This window comes from Siphateles boraxobius, unplaced genomic scaffold, assembly GCF_051911475.1.
Source record: "Siphateles boraxobius isolate OS27281-9 unplaced genomic scaffold, OSU_SipBor_1 65, whole genome shotgun sequence".
Lineage (NCBI taxonomy): Eukaryota > Metazoa > Chordata > Actinopteri > Cypriniformes > Leuciscidae > Siphateles > Siphateles boraxobius.
In genome coordinates this window covers 1,794,815-1,821,052 of record NW_027509192.1, presented here as the reverse complement: position 1 = coordinate 1,821,052, position 26,238 = coordinate 1,794,815, and the positions used below count along the sequence as shown (strand labels likewise).

The window sequence follows — 26,238 nt, the reverse complement described above, 5'->3', positions numbered from 1 at the left end:
CTTGACGACAGTCTGACAGTTGTTAATCTAGTAGCTGTGCCAAGACAAATCTGAATCGCCTAATTCCTCAAAAACATTGTTGAAATATTTTGTCCTGTTGCTTTTATGGACTCTCCATCTATGGGCTTCTCCCTTGACTTTGTCCGTTTTTAAATACCCGGATGACCTACTTTAAATACCTCTATGTTCCCCCCCGATTGCCTCATAGACGGTAAAAGATTGCCTGCGAGCTTCTCCTCCTGTCTATACAGTAATTTCTCTATTGTGCGACAAAGTCGCGTGGTTATGACGCAATCGTTAGCCTATTTTTACAAAAAAGGCTTCTACGGAGCCATAACGTAAGATTTAAAGCAATGGAGCCTTTTATACATTGTCGTGTTTCTTTAGAAACAATGGACAAATGAAGTCTTTGGATGCCGCAGATGTAAAGTTATATGTGTCAAAGTGACGCCAAAATGAACGGGAGTCAATGGAATGCTAAGAGCAGGTGAAGTTCTGCAGCAATGGCGGCCCCCGGGAGGTTTCAGTTTCCGGCTGATAGATTACCCCCTTGATTTAAATAGCCAGTAACATCCACCACTGTAGCACGGTTTTAAAACTACTTGCCTGACTTGCTTGGAAAAAAAAAAGAAAGAAAAAAAACTTCAGAAAAAGGAAATGGCTGAATCGTGGTCGATGGACGAAATTAGTTTCCGAGGAGCGGATAAACTATAAGATCAGTATATAATCCCACCCACTTTGAAGCGGTACTAACTGCAGTGGAAACGCAAACCGTGCTAAAGCAAACCAAACGGAGCCGTGCCGTACCACGCAGTGGAAAAGCGAAGCGAGCCGAACCGTACTGAGCCGTACCATGCAGTGGAAAAGCGCCATTAAAGACATTCACATGTCCCGTACATGCAAGTCTTCAACATGCAAGTAAATGCAAATACATGTTTAAAATGAAGAGGAGATATTATAAGTGCGAACTTCACTGAACGTTAATGAAAGACCTCTCTTGCGAAGTCAGAAGGGCTTGTTGTGGAAACACCAGTGCACCAGTTACCAGTGCTTTCACTAAACCTTGTGCATTCTGTGAGAAAGGCTGACCTTGAAGCAATGTTATCAGTTTGGTGCTAAGCCATATAAAGACAAATTAGACTTTCCGGGATTTTGCTTTGGATGCTTAGTGAAAGGACACTTAAGCAAAGTCTGTAACAGAAGAAGTATATGTCAGCTGTGGTCAAAGAAACATCCTAGCATGTTACATTTAACCACACAAGACAAGATTGCTGAGTAGGAAATGGTTAAAGAAAAAACGGAAGTTACCACTTTACCTGCCACAATAAGTCATGAGACAAGTGCCTGCACCAGGCCGGAGACAACTGTGTTCTTGCCGTCAAGATAAAGTCCAAAAAGAGTGACAAGTGCTTAGAAGTGTATGCCTTTATGGACCAAAGCAGCTCTGCCGAGGCACTAGCAAGATGGTTGAATCTCCAGGGTAAGCACCATGAACTCTGAAACGAGTGGAAAGTTATGTGCTCACTGACTTGGAAGTGAGTGGATTGGAAGAGAACAACTTAATTGAACTTTCCAAAGTGTTTACACAGAAGATCATACCGGTATCAATGGAAATTGTTCCACAACGTTGACAAATGGCCGTAACTCTGAAGTGAAGTTGCCTCACATTGACGCTGGAGTGGAGATCCTCATAGGGAACAACTGCTGCTTCCGAAATCAAATACTTCCCTACTATATAGTATGCAAAAAACAGTAGCCTACGCAAGCATAGTAGTATGTCCGAATTTATAGAATTCGAAAAACAGTAGGCGAAACGTACCCGGATGACCTGCTACTTCCGGCGAGATTTTGAAGTGCGCATACGATGGACACTTTACTATCCCATGATGCCATGGGAGACGAGTTGTCGTAGTTATATTTGAAAATGGCGGGAAAGGCTGTTTTCATGTGTAAGTACTTTATAAAACACTTTTTGGTTCTTTGTGGTTAAATTGTATTTAACACCATATAACTAAACGATTGACTTGTTAAAAGTTTAAATAATGTAAATCGAGGGTAAAGTTTTGTTAATTGGCTGGACAGAAAACAGAATCAAAAACTTGGCTGAACAGAACCGAATCAAAATTACCGAACAGAACAAGCTAATGCCTGTCAGCTAGCTAACACTGTTTTCTTTAAAGAACAACGTTCGTACAAAACTTTTATATTTTATTTTACAACGATTTTATTTCTCCTTTACCAGTGTTGATATGTAATATTTGTTGGCTGCATAAAAAGCGACTGTTTACAAGTGTAACCTCAACTTGTCCATGTAACATTCATATAAATAATATAGATTGACCATGGTTCATCACTAATGTTAAATTCTGTGTGGATTTTGCAGGGGTCTGATGAACACAAGAGCATTTATTTTAAAGGCTTATTTGCATATTTTCTGTTCATTTAACATTGCTTGTCTCTACATTTACATTTTATTTTCATTCCACATTCTTTTCATTTCATATTGCTTTTCTTTTACAGTTTTGTGCAAAAACTGCAACCCCACTTTCGAAATATCCTCAGAAATCGCATACCCAAACTGAAACAGATAGCCTACAGTTCATAAACACTTTGTACTAAAATCACAAGTATGATCTCATTTGAAAGCTGACACCTGGCAGTTTATTGTAAATGTAGAATTATTGTCATAATGAAAAAATAGTTATTAATAGCTACAAAGTTTTGTAAAGTTATTAGAAATTTATTTTGTGTGAAACATCTTCAAAGTTTCTGAGAATACAATAGTGGTCAAATACTGAAACTTGAGTGTTATATCTTTTTAATGATGTATAGACGAGTTTGTCAAGGTAATAACATTAAATCTGATAGTAACTTTGAACTATTTAAACAAACAAAAACGCTTCAGTGCGTCGGCGCACTGGCAACGGTTAACAGGTTTTAAGATGCTAAAGTCGCAGTTACAAAACGCGCGACTGTCCCCTACCCTGCTCCTCTTCAGAAAAGTAAATTAGCTGTCCCATTGATCGCGGTATTTAGATGAGGGTTTTGGTTTTGTGGCAGGAGTGCCTTCCATCTCTGTTGTGTCGATCATCCGTCTCCGATTTTTTTCTTTTTCCCCCCCGCGTTGTCACTCATCATCTGACCTGACACACTAACTTCGCGACAACTGCCACCTACAGTACCCACAGTACCTGTAGTAGGCTACTGCAGGTGGAAGTTATCGCGTGGCTAGTGACAGAGCTCAGATTGGGAATGTTTTTATTTTTTATTTTTATCCGCCCGGACCATTATTATTTTTTAATAGCGCAGGTTAAAATATGGGAGATTTACGGGAAAATACTAATACGGGAGGACGGCGGGAAAGAAGGGTTAAATACGGGACTTTCCCGGCCAAAACGGGATACTTGAAAGGTAAGCTTTAAGTGTCACCCTCCCACAGGTGGGACGTTTGCCACTATATATTGAAAACAATATCTTAGTAAAAACCTAAAGTAATAGTGAGAAACTATATATCATTAGAAAGCTTAAATACTCTAGTTTTCATATTTGGTTTTTGTAGTAATTTATCAATTTGCAACAAGAATATTTAATATTCATTAGGAGTATTTAGGCCTTTATTTTGAAATAGCAATAAACATGAAAAATTATGAAAGATTGGTAGAAACCTCAGCTTGTTTTCATGCCAAGAGTTCAAAAGATAACACCAATTCCATTTTATGAGAAAAAATGGTCTGAAAATGTTTTAAATATAAAGAAAAATATTATGGATTCTCGATTTGTGATGCGGCTGCGAGCTATAACGCACATGTGGTCTTTTTATGCATTTTTTAGAGGTTGAATTCAAATCAAATACTGCCAAACCACCCATACTACTTCTGAATAGGATGTCTACTTCATAAATTGTATGAAAATTATGGAAATGCATGGTTCAGATCACAAAACATATATGAAAATGGAGGCGCCCTTATATGGGCAGTAATGGAGTCTGGTGTTCACCTAGTGAAACGGTTTGGTACTGCGCCTGAATAAAATCTTACTGAAAACTCATTTTTTGAGATATCAACCTAAAATTTGGAACACAACTTGTTCCGATTTTTGGCTTTTATTTTCTTGCAGTTTTAGAGTAAAATATATTGTGTAATATATATAAAATATTAATAATTATATTTTTACATTAAATAATTTCATAAAACTTATAATTTTCAAAAAACTTATATAACTTTTTTTCTGTTTCATTTTTAATAATTTCTACACTTCTACAATAATCTGGAAAATGTCTGGAAAAAACAAGACCAACGATAGATCTATATTGCAAAGCATTCTTGAATTACAACCATTTAAGTTTGGATAATGATTTTTATGTCTATGTGAAAAAAGGGGGGGGTGACAGTTAAAGGGTTAAAATGTATTTGCTTTATTTTTGTGTATTTAACTTTTAAATGTATACAGAATACAAAGCTTAAAAAAAACTCTCAAAACTTTGGCACAAAGTAGTATAATAGAGCTTAAAGCACCACCAAAAGCAAAAGTTTTACATTTTTATCATAGTGTCAGCTTGAGGGAAGAAAATGAACTTCAGCAGCTTCAGTAAGAGAACCTTCACAAGTTTCTAAAAGATCTAAAGGGACTTTTATACTAGAAATCTCATTTGTGGGGCATCACTTTACAAAAATTCTAAATGTGTTTCTTTCAAAGCATGTGTACAAGATGAGGACTTTACATTTGGGTAGGAAAAATTCAAGTGTAAATCCAAAAATTACCCAAAGTGTAAAGTAATACATTTGTAAAAAATTAAGCTCAAATATGTGATATGTAGCTAGAACATCAGCACCGGTTTAACTGGATTAACAATCAGGTTTAACTGCAGTAATCAGGGACTGGATGGACTGCCCGGAAAGTTGAGAGTTGGGGTGGAGGTTAGCTCCATCTTCACAATATAGATGAAGAACTGACACAGCAGCATTGAGGTGGCAGTATAGGTTCTAGGGCTCACAATCTGTAAATGTGTGTATAGTCAATTTTAGAATACAATTTGAATCGACAAGACACTTGTTTCCTGTATTGGTTTGTTTATAAATGTATGTACATGATCAATTTCTTATGATGTATTTGTGTATTTATCTGTGTATAATATATATATATATATATACACAGTATATATTAATTAATGAATGAAGACTTCAGATTTAAAAGACTTTAAGTGCCGTTTGAAGTTTTCTTCTAGAATGATTTATCAAGCTTGTATGTTTATGTTCAGTTATTTATATTTAATTTCAATGAAAAGGACCTAGCCTATTATTTGTTATTAAAGTGAAATGACTGAACATAAATACACAAGCTTGATAAACATGCTCATATAGATTTCAAATGGCACAGAGGCTTTTACATCTAAAGTCTTCATACACATGTATGTGTATTGTATCTGACCTCAGTGTGTTATCCTACTCTCCACCATGGTGACCCTCAGTGTACACATACTCTCTGCATCTGATAATACCATCAATGAATGAATCAACAGAGATACATACGTATTTATGTATCATTGATTCATTCATGTTTATTTATTGATGGTAATATCAAATAAATTACCAAAAATCTGTGTTCATAGATTTGTGTGCGTGTGTGTGGTTTTTTTCGGAGGTAAAATAAATAATTGTATGATACTTACGTTATTTGAGAAATTACACAAAAGCTCTTGACAAAGGCGTGATGTGCGAGCAACCGACGCCTCCTCTGAATTGTAAGCTCGAACGACATAAAAACGCAGATGAAATTGGTTCAGTCAGTGGAATGGTCTCTTTTAATTTCCGCGCTGATGTGACAGTGCATGTCTCGTGACAATACCAACATGGCGCATGTAGCTGCAGCTCCGTCATCTTGGACTGAACGCAACACAGCTGTCATAGAATTGAACGATACCGGTTCCAATTCAAAAGCGGTTAAGGGAACTAAATAGTAGTTACTAGTTTTTAATATCTCTATAGCCTAAACTAAAACGGCGTGTTGAATAATATACAACAAAATAATGCTTATGGATCGGTTTATAATTAAACAATTTCATCATAGAGCATGAAGCTGTCAAATAGGCTATTTATTTACCCCAATAACTTTTGGGGATATCTCCCGTTTTAATACACAGCACAATTTTACAACACCAGTAACAACAGCCCATGTTCCTCATGAAATGATTAACAAATTCATTGAAAAAGCCAAAACACAATGAACAGTGAGTAAGTTAGGTGAAAGGGACAACACATTAAGTCAAGAGATAGGCCTTATATTTAATAGTAAAAGAAGATCATCACAAAATGAACAGTACAATTGGTGATGGTAAGTAGATCACATCATTTCTGCCTGCATTAAACACAACAAATCAAACATTGTGCAAATAAAGTACAGTGCACACATTTACTACAAATAGAATGGCAATGATAAGTATATGAGCTGTTCTATGTTTTAGTCTTTAGTTTTATTATAATTTAATTCATATTGACTGTTGATGTTGTATAAGCAGAATGTGGCGGTTGGTCGGTGTGCTATTAGTCCCGCCCACCTCCATTGTGATTGGACAGCTGGGTAAAAAGTGACAGTGATGAGCGCTGCATTTTACCCAAAGTTGAACATTCTTCAACTCTCGGCGACCGGTAAAAAACGTCGGACGCTCAGCCCTTCAGCGTGAAAAAAAAAGTTCAGTGCCTCATTACGCTCAAGGCGTTTAAAAACGAGCCGCTCCCATTGAAAACAATTGTAAAGATAGGCTAAACCAGCCGCATGAAAAAATGCTTTGGTGTTTGTAATCCTGCCGTACCACGCTCAAGTAGAAACGCAACTGGAACCGTTCCTTACCATTCGCCCGACGGTAAAGGGGTATTTGAGTTATGCTTACGAGGAAAATTTAGTTGGCATTACTTAAGGGTGCATGTTGAAGATGTGAAAAGTCTATTTGCTCGAAACACAAATTACATGAGTTCAAATTACTCAGAAGTCTGATGCAAATAGTGGCCTCGATTTCTTGGAGTAAAACCAAAGCGATATTTTTTAGTGTACATTATTAAAATCAAAAGTTAAATTTGGTAATATTAATGGACTTGAGCTAACACAAACTAACTATGAACAGTTGTATTTTTATTAATTACCGTTAAAGAAACTACCATATCAAATTTGCCCATTGTTAATGTTAAGCTACTTAATGCATTAAATAACGTTAACTAATGGGACCTTATTGTATAGTGTTACCTATTGTTCTTTATAGTTCTTTAATTAGTTAGACACATTTGTTTGCTTTATACATTTTTTGTGTGTGTTGTTTTATTGTACATTTAAAGGATCAGAGATCTTTTTATTTTAAGAAAAAAGTTATTAAACTTGTTTGGAGGACAACACTTTATTCTAACATAATTCGATATGTGATAATACATTATAAATAAATAAATAAAATATATATTATTATATATGTATATATATATATGAGATATGCGTTTTGTGGATGGGGGTTGGCAACGGTTAGGGTGGAGCACTTGAATGTCTTTAAATGGCAGCGTGACCTTCTTTCCAGCCCCTTTGTTTGAAGCCAGAACGCTAGTGATCACATCTCCAGCCTCTTAAGCATAAATCTGTTAAACAATTGGTTTATAAAATGTCTGCGGAGTTTGAACTTTGTCCTGGAAGAAAAATCGGGGGCTCCAACCCCTGTTTTATCATCGCTGAGATTGGACAGAACCATCAGGGAGACATAGAAATCGCCAAAAAAATGATCCGAATGGCCAAGGTAAAGTATAAAGTACTGTTTAATCAGATGTGAAGTCTGATATGTTGATGTCAGTTCTTTTCATGGGATGGGGTGGGGGAGGAGGGGGACAGTCAGGTAGCCTATATAGATATCAACTTTAGCAAGAGAAGGGAAACCCCAAAACCAAAGTTTGCACATAGAAAAAGAAAATACAAATTAATTTAAATTTGAGAAAATAGAGAAAAAAAGTGTTAAGTTTGTTTTCTTTATTAATGACTTTTTTTTCTTAACAGAAGAAATGATCTGAAAACAGGATAGAGAAACATCCTGAGGGCCGTTCCCACAGAACAATTCCATTCCACTGAGCTACTTTCCCTTTTTTTTTCTTTTCTTTAAACACGATGGACGTGTTTGACCATTTGCAGCGTTTTTAACTGCAAAAACGTGTTCTGTGTGAACCGGCCCAAACTTAGAATCCTATCTATTTAGTACCATGGTAATTTCACTCCAGAAATATAATTTTTTCAAATATCAGGTCAACAATTACGAGGGGACGTTTTTGTAATAGAGCTCCCGAGCTATAACATTGTATCACATTTAATTAACTTTTAGATTTCTTATATGGTGAAACTCATTTTTGTTATCAACCAAATCCACTTCTACTTTCTACTTTAACTCCACACAGGACTGTGGAGCTGATTGTGCCAAGTTTCAAAAGAGCGAGATCGAACACAGATTCACCAAGCTCGCTCTGGAGCGTCTCTATACGTCGCCTCATGCCTGGGGCCCGACCTACGGGGCTCATAAACACCATCTGGAGTTCAGTCACCAGCAGTACAGAGAGCTGCAACAGTTCGCCAATGAAGTTGGCATCTTCTTTACTGCATCAGGGATGGATGAGGTGAACAAATGAAAGAGGGTCTCAACGTTTATTATATATACACCCACACACACACTAGTGTTGTCACAATACCAAAATTATTGTTTCGATACCGATACCAAGTCAAGAATTGCGATTTCGATACTAGGATGAGAATGCGTTGTTGTTTGATATTTTTCCTGAAAAGTGAGAAACACTCTCAGATATCATTGCTGTGCTTTATCTTAAAACCTGGACAACATTCTAATCATACAACACACTAGTGTTGTCACGATACCAAAATTATGACTTCGATACGATACCAGACTAAAATGCCTCGATACCATGGGAAAAAACCCGAAAACAGTAAAAGTTACTGAAAAATATGACAGAACTTACAACTAATTGTTTTATAAATTATTTGTGTTTATTTAATTTAAATTTAATTGCAAATCAGGGCAGTTGAATGCTTATCTGATAACCTAGAAGCTGTTGTAATTATTACTTTAACAGTTACCCCACCTCTCCATGCCGGGTGAACACCGGCTGATGCAGTAAACAGCATTTCACAACGATTTCAGTACAGTAATATCAAATATTCTTGCTCCTTCTCGATTATCTGGTAATTCGATTCACAAAATACAACCAATAGTACGGTAATGTTAAGACTTACTTGTGAAAAGCCCTATGTTCGATGGTCCGGCGATTAGAACAGGAAAATGCTCCACAATGCTCTGGTATCTTATCTGCTGCCACGCAACGAAACTAGGAATACGACCGGTTCAAGATGGCGGCCGGATTTCTCGGTTTCCAGCGGCCAATAGGGCATCTAGTCTCTATATGATATCTATGTGTTTGTGTATTTGTGATAATGACTACAGTTTTTCTCAATTGCTAAAACACTAAACCCTATTGTCTGAACCAAATGCTCAGTTGCCTGAACCCACTGATTGAATCAATCACTCTTTTGGCAAAACCATAAGCACTTTTCACCTGTTTAGACACAACTTGTCAACACATTTTCATTGTGATGCACCTGTGCTGCATAATGGTGAGCACAGGTGACAAAAGTCAAACACAATTAAAGCACAGGTGTCACCACTTGAACACAACAACTCAAAATTGATCACACTTGTGGCTAATGATGTGAGGGAACATATACAGTAAGCCAGTTCAGAGAGCACTGGTTTGTGAGGCTCTACAATGGATAGAAATCTGAGAGGAAGAGTTCGTGTGAGAGGTGGTCGAGGTGGTCAAGGTAGTCGAGGCGGTCAGCGAAGACAAAGAACAGTAATATCTGATGAAATCAGAGCTACTGTGATTGACCATGTTCTTGTCCATGGTATGAGCATGAGGGAGGCTGGACAAAGGGTACAACCAAACATCAGTAGATTCACTGTGTCCATCATAATCCGAAGATTTAGAGAAGAGAACAGGTAATTACCTTTTTTTTACATTATAGTACAGTATGTAAATGTTGACAGCAATTACTGTATGACACTATATACTGTACCACAGTATACTGTAAGTAAATGTATGTTTCAGTACATCACTGTACCAATGTACTGTAGTATTGTAATGGAGGGTTGGTCTAACTGTTTGTAGGCCTAGTATTCCATGTATATTTTTTTGTAACTCCATGTTCTCTTTATGTAGGATTGAAAGACTGCCACATGGGGGTGGGAGGACAGGTATGTTCTCCCCACACCAAGAGACCCTAATTGTTGATATGGTCCGTGAGAACAATGCCATTAAACTGAGTGAAATTCAGCAGAAGATCATTGAGGACCATGTAAATTTTGAGGGTATCAACAGTGTCAGCCTCTCTACTGTTGATCGTGTCCTCAAGCGCAACAGACTGCGCATGAAACCGCTATACAGAGTGCCCTTTGATCGCAACTCAGACCGAGTCAAAGAGCAAAGGTTCCAGTATGTACAGGTTGGCATATATCCAGACACATTCAATGTTGATTACTCTAGGTAGTGATTTACTGTAGTGGCCTAAATCACTTTTTCTGTATCACTTACAAAACTATATCTATTTCTACAGAGGGTTTTTCAACTGGATGCAATGGAAAGACCCCATGAATATATCTACATGGATGAAGCTGGGTTTAATCTCACCAAAAGGAGAAGGAGGCCGTAATGTGATTGGCCATCGGGCCATTGTTGGTGTTCCTGGGCAGCGTGGTGGCAATGTCACATTATGTGCTGCCATCAGCAATCATGGGGTTGTCCACCATCATGCCAACCTGGGGCCCTACAACACTCACCAGCTCCTCATTTTCCTCAATCACATGCGAGATGCTCTGTTAGGGCAGCAGGATGAGCATCCCATCTATGTTGTTGTTTGGGACAATGTGAGTTTTCACAGAGCCCTCCAGGTTAGAGAGTGGTTCAATATGAACCAAGGATTTATCAATCTTTGCCTTCCACCGTACTCCCCTTTCCTAAACCCCATTGAGGAATTCTTCTCCTCATGGCGGTGGAAGGTATATGAACGCCAACCTTACACCAGGGTAAATCTCCTGCAAGCCATGGGACTTGCCTGTGGTGACATAGGTGTGGAGGCATGCCAAGCCTGGATACGGCATGCCAGGGGTTTTTCCCCCGTTGGCTGGCCAGACAAAATGTGGCCTGTGATGTGGATGAAGTCCTGTGGCCTGACCCAGTACGGAGACATGATGCTGTGGCTGAGTAATGCACTTATTTGTATATTTTTGTACTTTATTTTTACATGGGCTTACTGTACACAAGTGGCAAACGCATACTGTAAGATTTCTGTTTGTTTTTACAAGTGCTACATGTAAATGCACAAGATTTCTGTTTTGTCTTTTTGTACAAGTGCTCCAGTAAATGCACAGATTTTTTGTTTTGTTTTGGAACATGCATTTAGCCTACAGTGAACAATAAACATTTATTTCCCCAGCCTCATGTCCTGAGCATTGTGTTTTCTATTTTTCTACGTAGTATTTAGTGACTGTTCAGTAGTGTTTTTAATTTTGATTGACTCGGGGCACGATTTGACAACATAGTTCAGTTTTGAGCACAGATTGAACTGTTTAGAGGTGAAAGTTTGGGTTTTGCATGAAGAGTCTGAGGTTTTGTGAATGTAGCTTGAAAAATGGGCTTTGTGTTCACAGTTTAGAGAAAAGGAGAGCAGCTTTCAAGAAATGTGTCTTAGCAATTGAGAAAAACTGTAAAACGTTGACCTGATTTTCTCCCAGAAGCAGCCATGTCTTGAAGCTGATGTTTTGGTGTATTTGTGTAGGTCGTCCCATGGTGATTTCGAGTGGAATGCAGTCTATGGAGACCATGCGCTGTGTTTACCAAACCGTCAAGCAGCACAATCCCAATTTCACGTTCCTGCAGTGCACCAGCGCTTATCCGCTGCCAATCGAGCACGTCAACCTCAGCCTGATCCCTGTAACACACAACTCACTTTATCCAGAGGTCTTCAATCCTGCTCCTGGATTGCACTGTCCTGCAGAGTTTAGTTCCAACCCTAATCAAACACACCTGAATCAGCTCATCAAGCTCTTCAGGATCGTTTGAATGTACAAAGGCAGGTGTGCTGAAGCAGGTTGGAACTAAACTCTGCAGGACAGTGGCCCTCCAGGAGCAGGATTGAAGACCTCTTCATAAATTACTGAAGAAAATATTTTGATTTCACCATGGATAGAAGACAAGACAAATGTGCATGATGACGATTAATTAAATTATTTAAGTTTTATCATTGAGTTTACTAACTTGTTTGTTTTTAATTTTATTAAGACGTCCAGTTGTCACAACGATTTTTCAACAATTTTGATATTCTGAATTCACAAAGAAAGTGGTTGGACATTTGTTATATCATTTAAGCATGAGGTTTTCACACCAAGGACAGTTTTCGTTGTTCTATCTGCCAAATTTCGAAATGCTAAATTAATATTATTTTTAAATTTTATGTCTTAAAATTAATGTCTTAAATTTTACATTTAAGACATTAATGAAAAACCATAAATAAACATTTAAGACTGATGAAAAACCATTAAAAAAACATTTAAGACATTTTCATTATTTGAAATAAAATAAACTCACTGAAATGTAACCGTAAACAATTTCAGCTATTTGCTAAAGGCAACATTTCTTGTTTTTGATTAGTTTGTAGCTGAAGTAGCTACTAAAATAACTAAAACTACATATTTAGCAAATAAAAGAAAGATAAAGAATTAGTAAAACTGACAAAAACAGCAAGACTACTAAAACTAACTTAAATTGAAATGAAAACAGAAAATAGGCCTATAGGCTATATTAAAAAAAATAATTCAAAAATTTTACAAAAACCATAATAGTATAATGACACTAAAACAAAACTGGTTCATTCATTGTTATATTTTGTTTAATTTAGCAAAAAAAGATTTCATTTGTAATATTATGTCAGGACATTTTTTGTTACATTTGTATAATAGAACCATATATAGTGTTTGAACATTTGGTTAATTTTGCATTTCTCATCTAAATTGTTATTATGATATAAAAAAATTAGATGCCATTTCAGTCAGTGAATTATTGACTGAAATTAATTAATATGAGATTAACTAAATTTAGAGGACACTGATCAAAAACACTGTTCTAGAGTTTACACTCGTTCAACATTAAGATTTTTAAGGATTTAGTGAGTAGTTTGAAGTTTTTTTTTCTACAACCTTTTCCTACACAGGAGTTCCAGAGGTAGTTTCCGGACATTCCCATCGGCTACTCTGGACATGAGGCGGGCATCCATGTGTCTGTGGCCGCTGTGGCACTCGGGGCAAAGGTCCTGGAGCGTCATGTGACCCTGGATAAGAGCTGGAAAGGCAGTGACCACGCAGCATCACTGGAGCCGGCGGAGCTGGCGGAGCTGGTGAAAGCCATCAGGACGGTTGAGATGGCAATGGGTTCGCCGGTGAAACAGATGCTGCCCTGTGAGGCTTCCTGTCACAGCAAGGTCAGATAAAACGCTCATTCTGACAGATTATAAAACCGAAAAATGATCAAACGTCATTCAATCAACGGTATTTTCTTTCTTGCAGTTGGGTAAGTCAGTGGTGGCCCGGAAACCATTGAAGAAGGGTGAGACGTTAACTCTCGACATGCTGACAGTAAAAGTGTCCGAACCGCACGGCATGAGACCAGAGAACATCTTCAAACTGGTTGGCAAGAAAATCACTGTGGACCTGGAGGAAGATGCCATCATTACTGATGCCATGATAAAAGACTGATGATATCTATCTATGCAAGTATATATATTATTGCATTCTTATTGTTTTGACATCAGAAATGTGTAAATATGACATATTGTATTGATTTTGCATATGCCTAGACAAGTCCTGTCTAGGTTTGCTCTGTTGTAACCTGTGTCACAGACTATTGCTTTTGTCATTGTTGTGAACAAACACTTTGTCCGATAAAATGTCTCTCTCTCAATTGATTTCAGCTCAACTTTGACTCTGTGTCTTTGATCATATTGGTCATATGTTTCCCAAAAGCAAGATGTTTTGTCCTATAATTAGTTCAAACCACATAATGCCTGTTAAATCATTGTTTATTTAACAATAGCCTTCCGCAATGCCCTCCGGATTCATATGCCGCGTTCCAGGCAACCTGTAACGTGTGTTTTTCCAACCTTATACCCGTGAAAGTGCACTGGAACGCCAAAAAAAAACAATTTTTGCTCAAAATTGCAAACATGGATTCAAAGCTCCAGTATGCCAGCGGGTAAATCATCATATAGCCTAAAATATTTAACTTTAACTCCTGTAAAGGCTATATTTCCCATTATAATCAATAGACTTAGATTATAGTATCTATAACATACATCATATTTATAATGTTTTATTAAGACATGAATAGCTATACATAATAATAAAAAAGGTAATATAAATGTTCTAAATGAGTTGTATCTTAGCATAGAATAGGGTAGGCAAAGGGGCTAAAGGCACATCCTAAGAAAAAACTACTTTTTACTCCCATGATTGCAGAAAAAAAAAAATATATATATATATATATATATGTTTTTTATTGAACATTGATGGAGCAACAGATTTTGTGTGAGAAAAATAATTGTTTAAATTATACATTTTTTTTTTAAAACCCAGACCCACTGGGCAAGACAAATACTTCAGCTAAAATAATGTTTTTAATAATGTCTAAGCTAATGCTTCAAAACAATCTGTCACACTCTCAGAACCCACAACATCCCTCACTGGCCACCAGAGGACACCATCACCCGAGTATTGACTTAACTCACACAGCTGCCACCACTGATCACTCACGCACCTGCACCCTGTTATCTACCTGCATATAAGCCCCATTCACTTCTCAAACAGTGCGAAGGCCATTTTCAAACAGTGTTACCGCCACCGGAAGACCGTTCACCGTGGGGAGGGGAGGAAATCTGCAGTAGGCACTGATGATTAGCTAACTTCAAACAGCTTTACAAAATGAAATCGCTGAGGCGAAATACCCAAACGAGAAGGGGGTGGTGGCAGTGAGGAGGAAGTGTTGTAGGCCTTGACACGCAGAAATCGAGACAAACAAACAGACTTTCTAGAAAATTCTCGTGTTAAGCCCGCGTTTTCTGGGATCAGAAACGTGTGGGACTGGGCGGTTGGCATAAACTGGTTTGTGACTGGACTAGAATGGCAAATCAGGAAGAAGAGGCAGATTGGGAAATGGAAAATGGCAATCGGACACAAGTTGCTAACAGGAGAAGACAAGGAACGGGGATATACAGGAGAGGAGAGGTAACGTTGGGGGGGATGTCGAGTCAAGGAAGTAAACGTAGTTTGGAAGAGAACAGTTCAGATGAAGGAAATTAGTTTGTGCGGAAAAGGGTTGTGAGAGAGGATTTTAAAATAATCCTCAAATTTAGAAAGGAAGGCGAGAATGTTGATTTAAGTCCGATAGCGGTGTCTAGGGAAATAAAAAAGAAAATAGGAGATGTGGAAATGGCAAAGATTTTGAGAGATGGAAGCTTGTTGATCATAAGTAAAACGGAGGAACAGAAAAATAGAGCCTTGCAAATTGAAAGTGTTTGCAAGAAAATTATTAGTGAGAGAAAGGTGTTGGGTGAGACTAGAGTAACAAGGGGAGTGATAACAGGGATTCCTGTAGATGAGGACTTGGAGAAACTCAAACGCAGTATTAGTGGAGGCGAGGTGAGTAGAATAAAGAGACTGTTGAGAACAATAAATGGTGAAAGGGTAGATAGCTTATCTGTTCTTCTGGAATTTCAGGAGTCTTCACTTCCAGAAAGGGTAAGAATAGGATGTGTGAGCTTTCAAGTTAGGCCGTATATTCCTCCACCGCTACGATGCTACAAATGTCAGAGGTATGGGCATATAGCAGAGGTGTCCCAAATGTGGAGGTGAGCATAGAGTGGAAGAATGTAAGGAAAATGTGCAGGATAAATGTTGTAATTGTGGTGGCCAACACAGAGTAACATATGGTGGATGTGAAGTCAGGAAAAGGGCTGTGGAAATACAGCAGATCAAAACAGTAAACGACATAAGTTATTCAGAGGCAGTGAAGAAAGTACAAGGACAAAGGGAAAGGGTTGATATTGACATTGCTGCCCAGGTGTCAAGAATAGATGCAGGTCAAACAGAGAAAACAAAAACAGAATTGACAGTTGAGAAGATTATTTTGTTTGTGGCCTATGTGATCAATTGTACTGATCAGGTTAAACACAAAACAGAGAAAATTAAAATAATAGTTAAGGGGGCTGAGAAGTTTCTGGGTATAAAAGAAGTATCTAGGGAGCAGATCAAAACAAGACTTGAAGCGGATGGGAAAGTGGGAGGCCCAGGTGATAAGACAAGCTGATTATTGTACAATGGAATGCAAGAAGCTTAATAGCGAATGGTCAGGAATTTAAGGGATTTATTAAAGATTTAAAAAATAAACCAGAAATTATGTGTTCAAGAGACATGGCTTAAATTAGAATTGGAGTTTGTTATTAAAGGATATGATATGCTATCATATCCTTTAATAACAAACTCCGTAGAGACAGAGGGGAGGGTAGTGGAGGAGGATGTATAATATTTATAAAACAAGGAATGCAATATAGAGTTTTGGGGAAAGGAAAAGAGTTGGAATACTTAATTGAAGTATGGACCAGAGAAGGAAATATCAAAGTTGTTAACTTTTATAATCCATGTAATAAATTGTCATTAGAATTGCTGGATGAAATGATGATACAGTTAGTAGGGAAGGTGATTTGTTGTGGAGATTTTAATGCCCATAGCACGTTATGGGATAACTATAATGATACTAATGGATTGGTGATTGAAGAGATAATGGAGATGACAAATTTAGTGTGTTTAAATGATGGAAGTGGTACAAGAATTAATATCAGAACTGTAACAGAATCAGCAATAGATCTTACATTAGTGTCAGATTCATTAGCAGGCATTTGCACATGGGAAGTGGTTAGAGGAACGACAGTAGGAAGTGACCATTATCCTATTACAATAGTAGTAGGATTGAGTCTAGAGGAATTTGATTACGGTAGGATTGCAGAAATGGTCTTTCAATAGTGCTGAGTGGGATACATTTAGGAATATTAGTGATCAAGAAATGGGAAAAATTGATAGAAATAAAGATGTTGATAATTTAAATGTTTCTTTTTGTACAGTTGTTGTAGAGGCTGCAGAGAAATCAATAAAGAAGAGGGCAGGTAAGTGCAGAAGTAAGATTGTACCATGGTGGACAAAGGAATGTAAAAGAGCGATACAATTTCGAAATAAAAATTTTAAAGTGTTAAAAAGGAATCATTGTTTTAAGAATCTTATTGAGTATAAAAAGTCACAAGCAAATGTAAGGAGAGTCATAAAAAGTGCAAAGAAAGAATATTGGAGGAAATTTTGTTCCTCAGTAGGAAGGGAGAAGGAAATTGGTAAAGTTTGGGGGATGATGAAAAGAATGAATGGGATAAAAAGAGAATATGGATACCCAGTTTTAAATGATGGAGGAAAAATAGGAGTGAGAGATGAGGAGAAAGCAGAGATGCTGGCTAAAGCATTTGTAACAGTTCACAGTTCAAATAATATTAGTGAAGAAGGGAAAAGAGGGAGGGAAACTACAGTAAGGGAGAATGAAGAATTACAGCAAGAAGAAAATTTTAATGACCTACTAAACGAACCATTTACAATGATAGAACTAAACCGGCTCTCCAGAAAAATAAGATGTCAGAACCAGGAATTGATCAGATTTGTTACATAATGATAAACCAGCTCAGTGAAAATTCAAAGGAGGTATTACTAGAACTATATAATAAAGCCACAGAGCTGAAGGAGGCTGTGGTAGTGCCAATACGCAAACCAGGAAAAGATTGTACAAACCCGGGGAATTAGCCAAATATCAAAGTGGATTTAGGAAAGGAAGAAATACAATGGATCCAGCTGTCTGTTTAGAGCATGAAATTAGAAAAGCACAAGTAAACAAAGAAAGTGTAGTGGCTGTCTTCTTTGACATAGAGAAGGCCTACGATATGATGTGGAGAGAAGGTTTGTTAATTAGAATATGTAAATTAGGTATCAAAGGAAGAATGTATAGATGGATTAAGGACTTTTTACAAGGAAGATTGATACAAGTTAGAATAGGGGAGAGTTATTCAAGGAAATATATTGTTGAAAACGGAACACCTCAAGGGAGTATAATAAGTCCTTTATTGTTCTCCATATTAATAAATGATGTGTACAGGGAAATAGAGAATGGGATGGGATTTTCACTTTTTGCGGATGATGGGGCGATTTGGAAGAGGGGAAGAAATCTGAAATTTATTATTAAAAAGCTACAGGAAGCTATTATGAAAATAGAAGAGTGGTCATATAAATGGGGGTTTAAGTTTTCAGTCGATAAGACAAAGATAATGTTATTTACAAAGAAAAGAATATGTACTGAGGTAAAACTAAAGTTATATAATCAAGAATTGGAAAGAGTGAAGTGCTTTAAGTTTTTGGGGATATGGTTTGATGAGGGAATAACATGGGATGTACATATCCAGAAAGTAATTGAAAAGTGTAGGAAGGTGTTAAATGTTATGAGGTGTTTGGTGGGAAGTGATTGGGGAGCTGACAGAACAGCACTGGAGGCAATTTATTATGGATTAATTAGATCAGTATTAGATTATGGATGTGTGGTATATGGATCGGCATCAAGCACATCTCTTAAAAAATTAGATACCATTCAGTTTCAGGCTTTGAGATTATGTACAGGGGCATTTAAAACAACTCCAACGGCAGCACTGCAGGTGGAAATGGGGTTGCAACCAATTTCATATCACAATCTTATAAGAAACAATCACGATCCATGATCATAATCGTGATCTTCCCAATTTTGAGATGCACTATCAAGAAAATTAAGACTGGCATCGAACTGATTTACTAAAATATGAATTAATATTTAAATAAATAATCTGCAAATGAATTAAATAACATATATCTATAAATTAAACAGCCTTATTTTAGATTGTAACTTCTTGATTCTGTAATTATAGGCTGTGGCGAGGGGGGCGTGGTTTTGCGAAGTCTGTAGCGAGAGACGAGTCAGCGAGCTGTGCGGTGAGTAAGTGGGTCAAGTGCAGATGATGAACACCTGTGTCTGATTGCAGTGATTGGCGTGGAGACCGCATATAAGCTGCCGGGAATGAGAGAGGAGTGAGAGAGGCCTGGGACTCGCACGCGACTGCAACAGAGCACACTGGCAAATGGACTGAGTTGTTTCAAATAGAAAGAGTGTTTTGGATATTGCTGTAGTGTTTCACTACGGTGAAGGCACACAAGCGCACCTTTTTGTTTACTTTATTTTTGTTGCTAAATGAAGTGCGAGTCGCAATTCCGCCGACCCTGTCTTCTTCCTACACCCACGCTGAGTTTCATTACATAGGCTATTACAGTATTACAATACAGTTTGTCGATCATGTGTCCCCAGTGAAGCTGAACTAATTCACACGGACTGACCGGGATTGAACGTCTATGCACACTTCAGAATATCTGACAGCTGGATTCGACTAAGTCTGCAAAGATTGTGAAATTAAATGTTTTTTTTTTTTTAAATATTCAAAGATTTGTTTAAATTATATAAATGCGTATATTTGCTGAATATGAGAAAGTATTAATAGTGTTTGCCTTTTTTTACTAATAATATAAAAGCAAAAACTATAATACTTTTTCTTATACAGTTTACTTTCTTTGTTCTATCCCACAACAGGTTATATCCAGTGACGTATTAGACAAAACTGTTAAACAGAGAGCATAAACTAATGAAGACGAAGAATAGGAGTGCTGTGTGCTCAGGGCCGCCCGTAAAAATAAAAGTCAGCTTCACTGGGGACACATGATCGTCAAAATAATATATATATTTTTTTTTTTTACCAGTCACAACATTGTAAAGATGTTCGTCTCCCGCCCTTCATATTGAAACTGGCCATTACCTCATTTGTCATCAACCTGTGGATACAAAAGGAAGAGGATTTAAATGTCCAAATAATGAATTATAAACAATACATTATATAACGGTTGTTACAGTTTAGTAGGTTTGTCATATCTAGATGTCACACTGGTTCTACTGTTGGCCTGGTGTTGATTCCAAAGGTCAGGAAGGATTTGAACATGTAGAAAAATCTAAATATTTAAAATCATATTTGGATATTGCATATTGGAATAGTAAATTGAGTGTTTTAATTGAATAAAATGTACACAGTGTTCCTATTTTAACTGCAGGGGTTTGTTAATTTTAGACAAGTCGGTTATAGGGATGTGACGTGAGGATATTTTCCCACCGGTTAATGGACGTGTGGACAACACCGGTAATAACGGTATCACCGGCGGGGCTTTTAAATAGCTAATTTTAAAGGCAAACGTAAAATTCGCGCGTTTGCACGGGCATTCATAATGGTGCGGAGAAGCACTGTTTTGTTGTTGTGCCCCGAATTGGTGCAAATTTGAAAACGAAACAAACATGTGCACGGCCGCACTGTGACACATTATTCCGCAGTCACCTTGTCAGTCAGCTCCTCACTCTTGTGATGAATGAAACTGACTCATGTTGCTGATCTGTGCGGCGACTCTCGTTCGGCTCAAGATGTATTAAGCAGACATGTTCAGTTTAATAGTGTCTGTTCTCTAACTGAACTTAATGATTGTATATCTTTTTTTTTTTTTTTTGCTGTTTTACGAGCTCGCAGATGGTCGCAACGTGTGAGAGGAATTACGAGCACCTCCCGATAATTTTTAAACATGTTAAAAAAATTCGGGGAGTCTGCCTGTTTTTCACCAACGTATAGCAGAGTTTCTGCACACTTTTTAAATTCAAATTTAAGGATTTTTAAGACCCGAAGAAATCAAAATAAATACCTTACATTAGGGGTGCGCAATATTGACAAAAATATGTCTCGATATTTTTCAACGTTTTGTTGATAATAATTATGATATTTTACTGATTGTGTTTTTGTGCTGGTACCATGGCTGGTTTAGGCCTGTTGTTGACAGCTGACTCACGAAGATATTCATATGTTTCATATTCTATGCAGTGGTCAGTTCACAGCAGTGACAGAAATTAATATTAGATAAAATCCGTGCAGGACAGTCGTGCCATGTACCGGCTGCTTTGACGCGATTATCAAGTTAACTGACTCTTGCCATGCAATATCTCACGACCTCCATCACAAGTGTCCGAACTCGCACCGTGTACGCCCGCCGTCATTGCACAGGATAGCCTACGCTGAGAGACGCGCGCTTTCTTTGATGTTACACTTGAAGTGTGCTGTCTCGCCCGTCGGTATTTTCCTTACAAATGCTCTACGAAGTCATCATTTATGTGGTTTGGAATGCAGTGGACTTATATATTTAAAATATGAACCTCACTAACAGAAGGATGCTTTCAATTTCAAATGCTGACGCGCGCTTTGTTTGTGAGACTGCTCGCGCATGCGGCTGTGCGACTCCGTGTGGTGGTTTAATGTACTTGTCCAAAATTAACGTAAACACAGCCAGTTATGTCTTAAGGGATTAAACGGACAAGACTCACCTCATTACTTCTTTTATTTCAAAAGAGATGCGTGCGTGAATGCAGCTTAATAGATCTCCCGCAGTCTATGATGTCATAGTAAAAAACAACAGTAAAGATGTAGAAAAATCACTCACAGTTCTTGAATGGAAAACGTTCAGATAATCTATATAGGCTATTTAAAGCACTTTTTGTTTGTTGTTATATTTTCCTATGCTCCTCTTTTTTAATTTTTATATTAGTTTAAAATTCTTAACACACAACTGTTTTAATAAAAAAAAATTAATTTGTAATTATTTTTTAAAAAGTACTTAATTACTTATGTAAACTAATGAATTAATAACGGAGAGAAAGGTAGATAAAGAATCGTTCTGGAATCGGATCGTGACTCCCAGAATCGGAATCGGATCGGATCGTGAGGTGACCAAAGATTCCCACCCCTATTTTAAATGAGAAAGTGCCCAAGCAACAATCGCTCTGCAAGATTGCCCAGCAACATTGCTCAAAAGCTGCCCTGTGTATCATCACCTTAAGACACAGAAAGAAATTTCTGAACAAATAGGCTGTTCCCAGAGTGCTGTATCAAGGCACCTCAGTGGGAAGTCTGTGGGAAGGAAAAAGTGTGGCAAAAAACGCTGCACAACGAGAAGAGGTGACCGGACCCTGAGGAAGATTGTTGAGAAGGACCGATTCCAGACCTTGGGGGACCTGCGGAAGCAGTGGACTGAGTCTGGAGTAGAAACATCCAGAGCCACCGTGCACAGGCGTGTGCAGGAAATGGGCTACAGGTGCCGCATTCCCCAGGTCAAGCCACTTTTGAACCAGAAACAGCGGCAGAAGCGCCTGACCTGGGCTACAGAGAAGCAGCACTGGACTGTTGCTCAGTGGTCCAAAGTACTTTTTTCGGATGAAAGCAAATTTTGCATGTCATTCGGAAATCAAGGTGCCAGAGTCTGGAGGAAGACTGGGGAGAAGGAAATGCCAAAATGCCTGAAGTCCAGTGTCAAGTACCCACAGTCAGTGATGGTCTGGGGTGCCATGCCAGCTGCTGGTGTTGGTCCACTGTGTTTACAAGGACAGGGTCAATGCAGCTAGCTATCTGGAGATTTTGGAGCACTTCATGCTTCCATCTGCTGAAAAGCTTTATGGAGATGATTTCATTTTTCAGCACGACCTGGCACCTGCTCACAGTGCCAAAACCACTGGTAAATGGTTTACTGACCATGGTATTACTGTCCTCAATTGGCCTGCCAACTCTCCTGACCTGAACCCCATAGAGAATCTGTGGGATATTGTGAAGAGAAAGTTGAGAGACGCAAGACCCAACACTCTGGATGAGCTTAAGGCCGCTATCGAAGCATCCTGGGCCTCCATAACACCTCAGCAGTGCCACAGGCTGATTGCCTCCATGCCACGCCGCATTGAAGCAGTCATTTCTACAAAAGGATTCCCGACCAAGTATTGAGTGCATAACTGAACATAATTATTTGAAGGTTGACTTTTTTTGTATTAAAAACACTTCTTTTATTGGTCGGATGAAATATGCTAATTTTTTGAGATAGGAATTTTGGGTTTTCATGAGCTGTATGCCAAAATCATTAGTATTAAAACAATAAAAGACCTGAAATATTTCAGTTGGTGTGCAATGAATCTAAAATATATGAAAGTTTAATTTTTATCATTACATTATGGACAATAATGAACTTTATCACAATATGCTAATTTTTTGAGTAGGACCTGCATGAATGAAGAATGAGAATCATCCAGTTTTATTTGCCAGAATCCTTAGCGTCCAGGACTGAGAATATCTTTGCATTTGGCATGCTGGAGACTACTTTTTCCACTGTTATGTTCATGAGGGAAATGTTCATGTTTAGTGCTTTATTAAGATTTTCTGGATCCACATAGCCTATGTACCTTGTTCTGTTTCACCATTGTTACCATGCTGTTCACCCACTCTGTTGGTTCTGTTTGTTTAACTATTACACCCATATGCTTTCCATCTTGTGTAGCTCTTCATCTATTTTGTCCTACAGGAACCTTTCTTGGTGGATGAATCACTGGGGACCGTTTTGATGTGATTCTCAATTGGCAAGCAACCGAGGCTAGAAAACAGGTCGTCAAACAAAGGCTTTTAATGGTTCATCTTTAGTCTTTATTTCATTTATTCTTTTCATCATCCCTAATATTTCACAGGTTGCAGGTCCAAGAATTGCAGGTAGCCTTCGTTGCGTCAACCATTTGAAATTGAATGCAGAATTTTGGTTTCTGTAGGTAAAGGTAAGTTGAACTTGTCCCACAGGTGACATCTTGTGGCCAAAATATGTAGTTAAGTGACAGATTATTATTTTTTTTCTGTTTTTTGTTTTGTTTTCTTTGTCTCTAGTGATTTGAACACATTGGGTATTACACTACATACAGCCATTGTGTCTAATTTAAATGTAACGTTCTTGTTTTTTTTGTCTTTTTGTCCAGTTGACCCTTCGCTAAGCCCCGCCCTCCTTACTTACTGTTACTACGCCTATAAAGCTTTCGCGTCTAGCACGTCTATTACTGTGTAGCCTATGCACCGGTGTTAGACATTCCCAATAGATAATTAGTAGGGGAGACCGGGGACAGTTGCAACACTTTTTGCATTTGGCTCTGTAACTCAGAGACGGTTCGGATTAGACAAACCAATTGTTTATACAATAAACTTGCATCTGTATATTAATAGTCTAAACCATTTCAAGATAATTACAGAATTGACATTTTTCACAATTTGCATGTGAATGTAAGGAGTCAGATGTTGCAACTGACCCCGGGACCGGGGACAGTTGCAACATTGTTTGTGGATGGTTGCAACATGTTACAAATACAATATATTACAATATATGTCAGTGTTAGCAAAATGATTATTACCAAAAATGTAAGTTATAATAATATTACAGTGTTCTTTATTCATCAGCTTTGAATAGATGACAATTATTTGTCTAGATTAGTAGGCCCTATGTGCAGATGTCAAATATTCAAATTGATATAAAATACAGTCGGCTTTTAGTGACATAGGAAGAATGGAACAATTTGTGAGGCAATTGGCTTTTATTTAGCCTATTGTCATGTAAAACATTTTTTTTAAACTATATTTTATATTATAATTTTTCATTTTAACAATGTAATGCATGGTCACAGACATCTGCACACGTGCGCACATGCACACACACATAAACATAAACCTCCTGTCCTTGCTACAACTTGATGAACTATATTATATTTAAGTAAAAACTTATGAAAAAAATGTTAAAAATACTGCTATGTGGTCTGTTTTTATATTAATGCATTGTACGGGGACAGTTGCAACAGTTGTTGCAACTGTCCCCATCCCTGTAAGCCATGATAAAACTTCCTGTGCTAGCTAAACAATTGACCTTATTACATGCTAACCATACTAGCTTAAAGTTAACATATCACTCATTTAAACCATATAAGTTTAAGCTGAATCACAAAAACAGTGACAACAGTTTAACAAAAACAAAGCTCAAGAAAATAAATACTTTCATACTTTAAAAACAGTTTTTCTTCAATAAATCCTGATGAAGCTCAGGAATCTCCTTGATTTTTCTCTTCAAGAGGGGGCATCCAATTGAGCATGTGCAGTGTGAGTGTCATTACTCTAGCTTGTTTCTGGTTGGAGAAAAATGACATGTTGCAACTGTCCCCGGTCTCCCCTATGTTTTGGCGAACAAGTGAAATATCTGAGAGCAAAACAAAAGGGACTGCAGTGTGCATTCGAGGGATATATCCACGACATAATATGCAACCGATTAGAGAATAATTTAATAAAAATTGAAGCTAAAGCCTAAAGTCCCAGCGCAAGCAGCGCCTCATACACTGATCATTCAAATGGGAAACGCACAAATTGAGGAACAGCTATGTTCGTGCACAGCAGGGTAAGTGAAATGTGAAACTAATCTAATAATTATAAATCAAACAGTTTATCCATAAATCTTGTGGAATAACACTAACCCAATCCGATCGCGGCTCTCCCGGTGTTAAAGTTACTCCGTCAGGGGTAACTTAGTAGGCCGTCGATTAACAAAATGCTGAAATATATTTTAAAGTAGCTATGTCAGTGAGCCTCCGTCTTGTCTTTAAACGTCTTATTTTACGTTAAAACATGTGCATTATGAACAAAGAACCGTAATTATTTCCAACTTCCAAGCAATATGTGTTTTTGTTAATCCTGTCCACATGTGAATGGGGTCTCCCACACTGCTTGATCCACGCCCGTCATTTCTCTCCTTGGCTTTTAGATTTTCGGGAAGGAAAAAAAATCCACTCCGGGTCCCCCGTCCAAACTTTTAGGATACCGGTTATCAGAATTGCACAATCCATACGCACAACGCTTCGGCCTGTTTCCCTCGCTCGAAAGCTTGTCATACCTCCCGCGCCTAGTTACGGTTGCTAAGACACGATTGGCCAGTGGCAGTTTTCGGGCGTGGCTTAGCGACGGGTCAATTGTCTTTTTCACTTTGTTTCAGTGTGTGCATGTTTTTCATTGTTTGTGCTGTTTGCACATCAATGGTTCCAACATCTTTGTTTTCTTTGTTCTATTGACTGTATTTTCTTGGTGGAGACT

At 37.8% G+C, this 26,238-nt stretch overlaps 1 protein-coding gene and 1 pseudogene across 2 annotated transcripts; both read left to right on the top strand.

Annotated features, from left to right (window-relative positions):
- Window positions 1-7,562: 7,562 nt before the first annotated feature.
- Window positions 7,563-8,730, top strand: LOC143720580 (N-acetylneuraminate-9-phosphate synthase-like). The gene is made up of 2 exons (XM_077210127.1): window positions 7,563-7,768; window positions 8,415-8,730. The coding sequence occupies exons 1-2, from the start codon at window positions 7,637-7,639 to the stop codon at window positions 8,640-8,642; spliced, it is 360 nt and encodes a 119-aa protein (XP_077066242.1). The 5' UTR covers window positions 7,563-7,636; the 3' UTR covers window positions 8,643-8,730.
- Window positions 8,731-11,805: 3,075 nt separating this feature from the next.
- On the top strand, window positions 11,806-13,831 carry LOC143720579 (N-acetylneuraminate-9-phosphate synthase-like; annotated as a pseudogene). Its single transcript, XR_013196597.1, has 3 exons — window positions 11,806-12,014; window positions 13,291-13,557; window positions 13,643-13,831. The product of XR_013196597.1 is annotated as an N-acetylneuraminate-9-phosphate synthase-like (transcript).
- The last annotated feature ends 12,407 nt before the right edge of the window (window positions 13,832-26,238 follow it).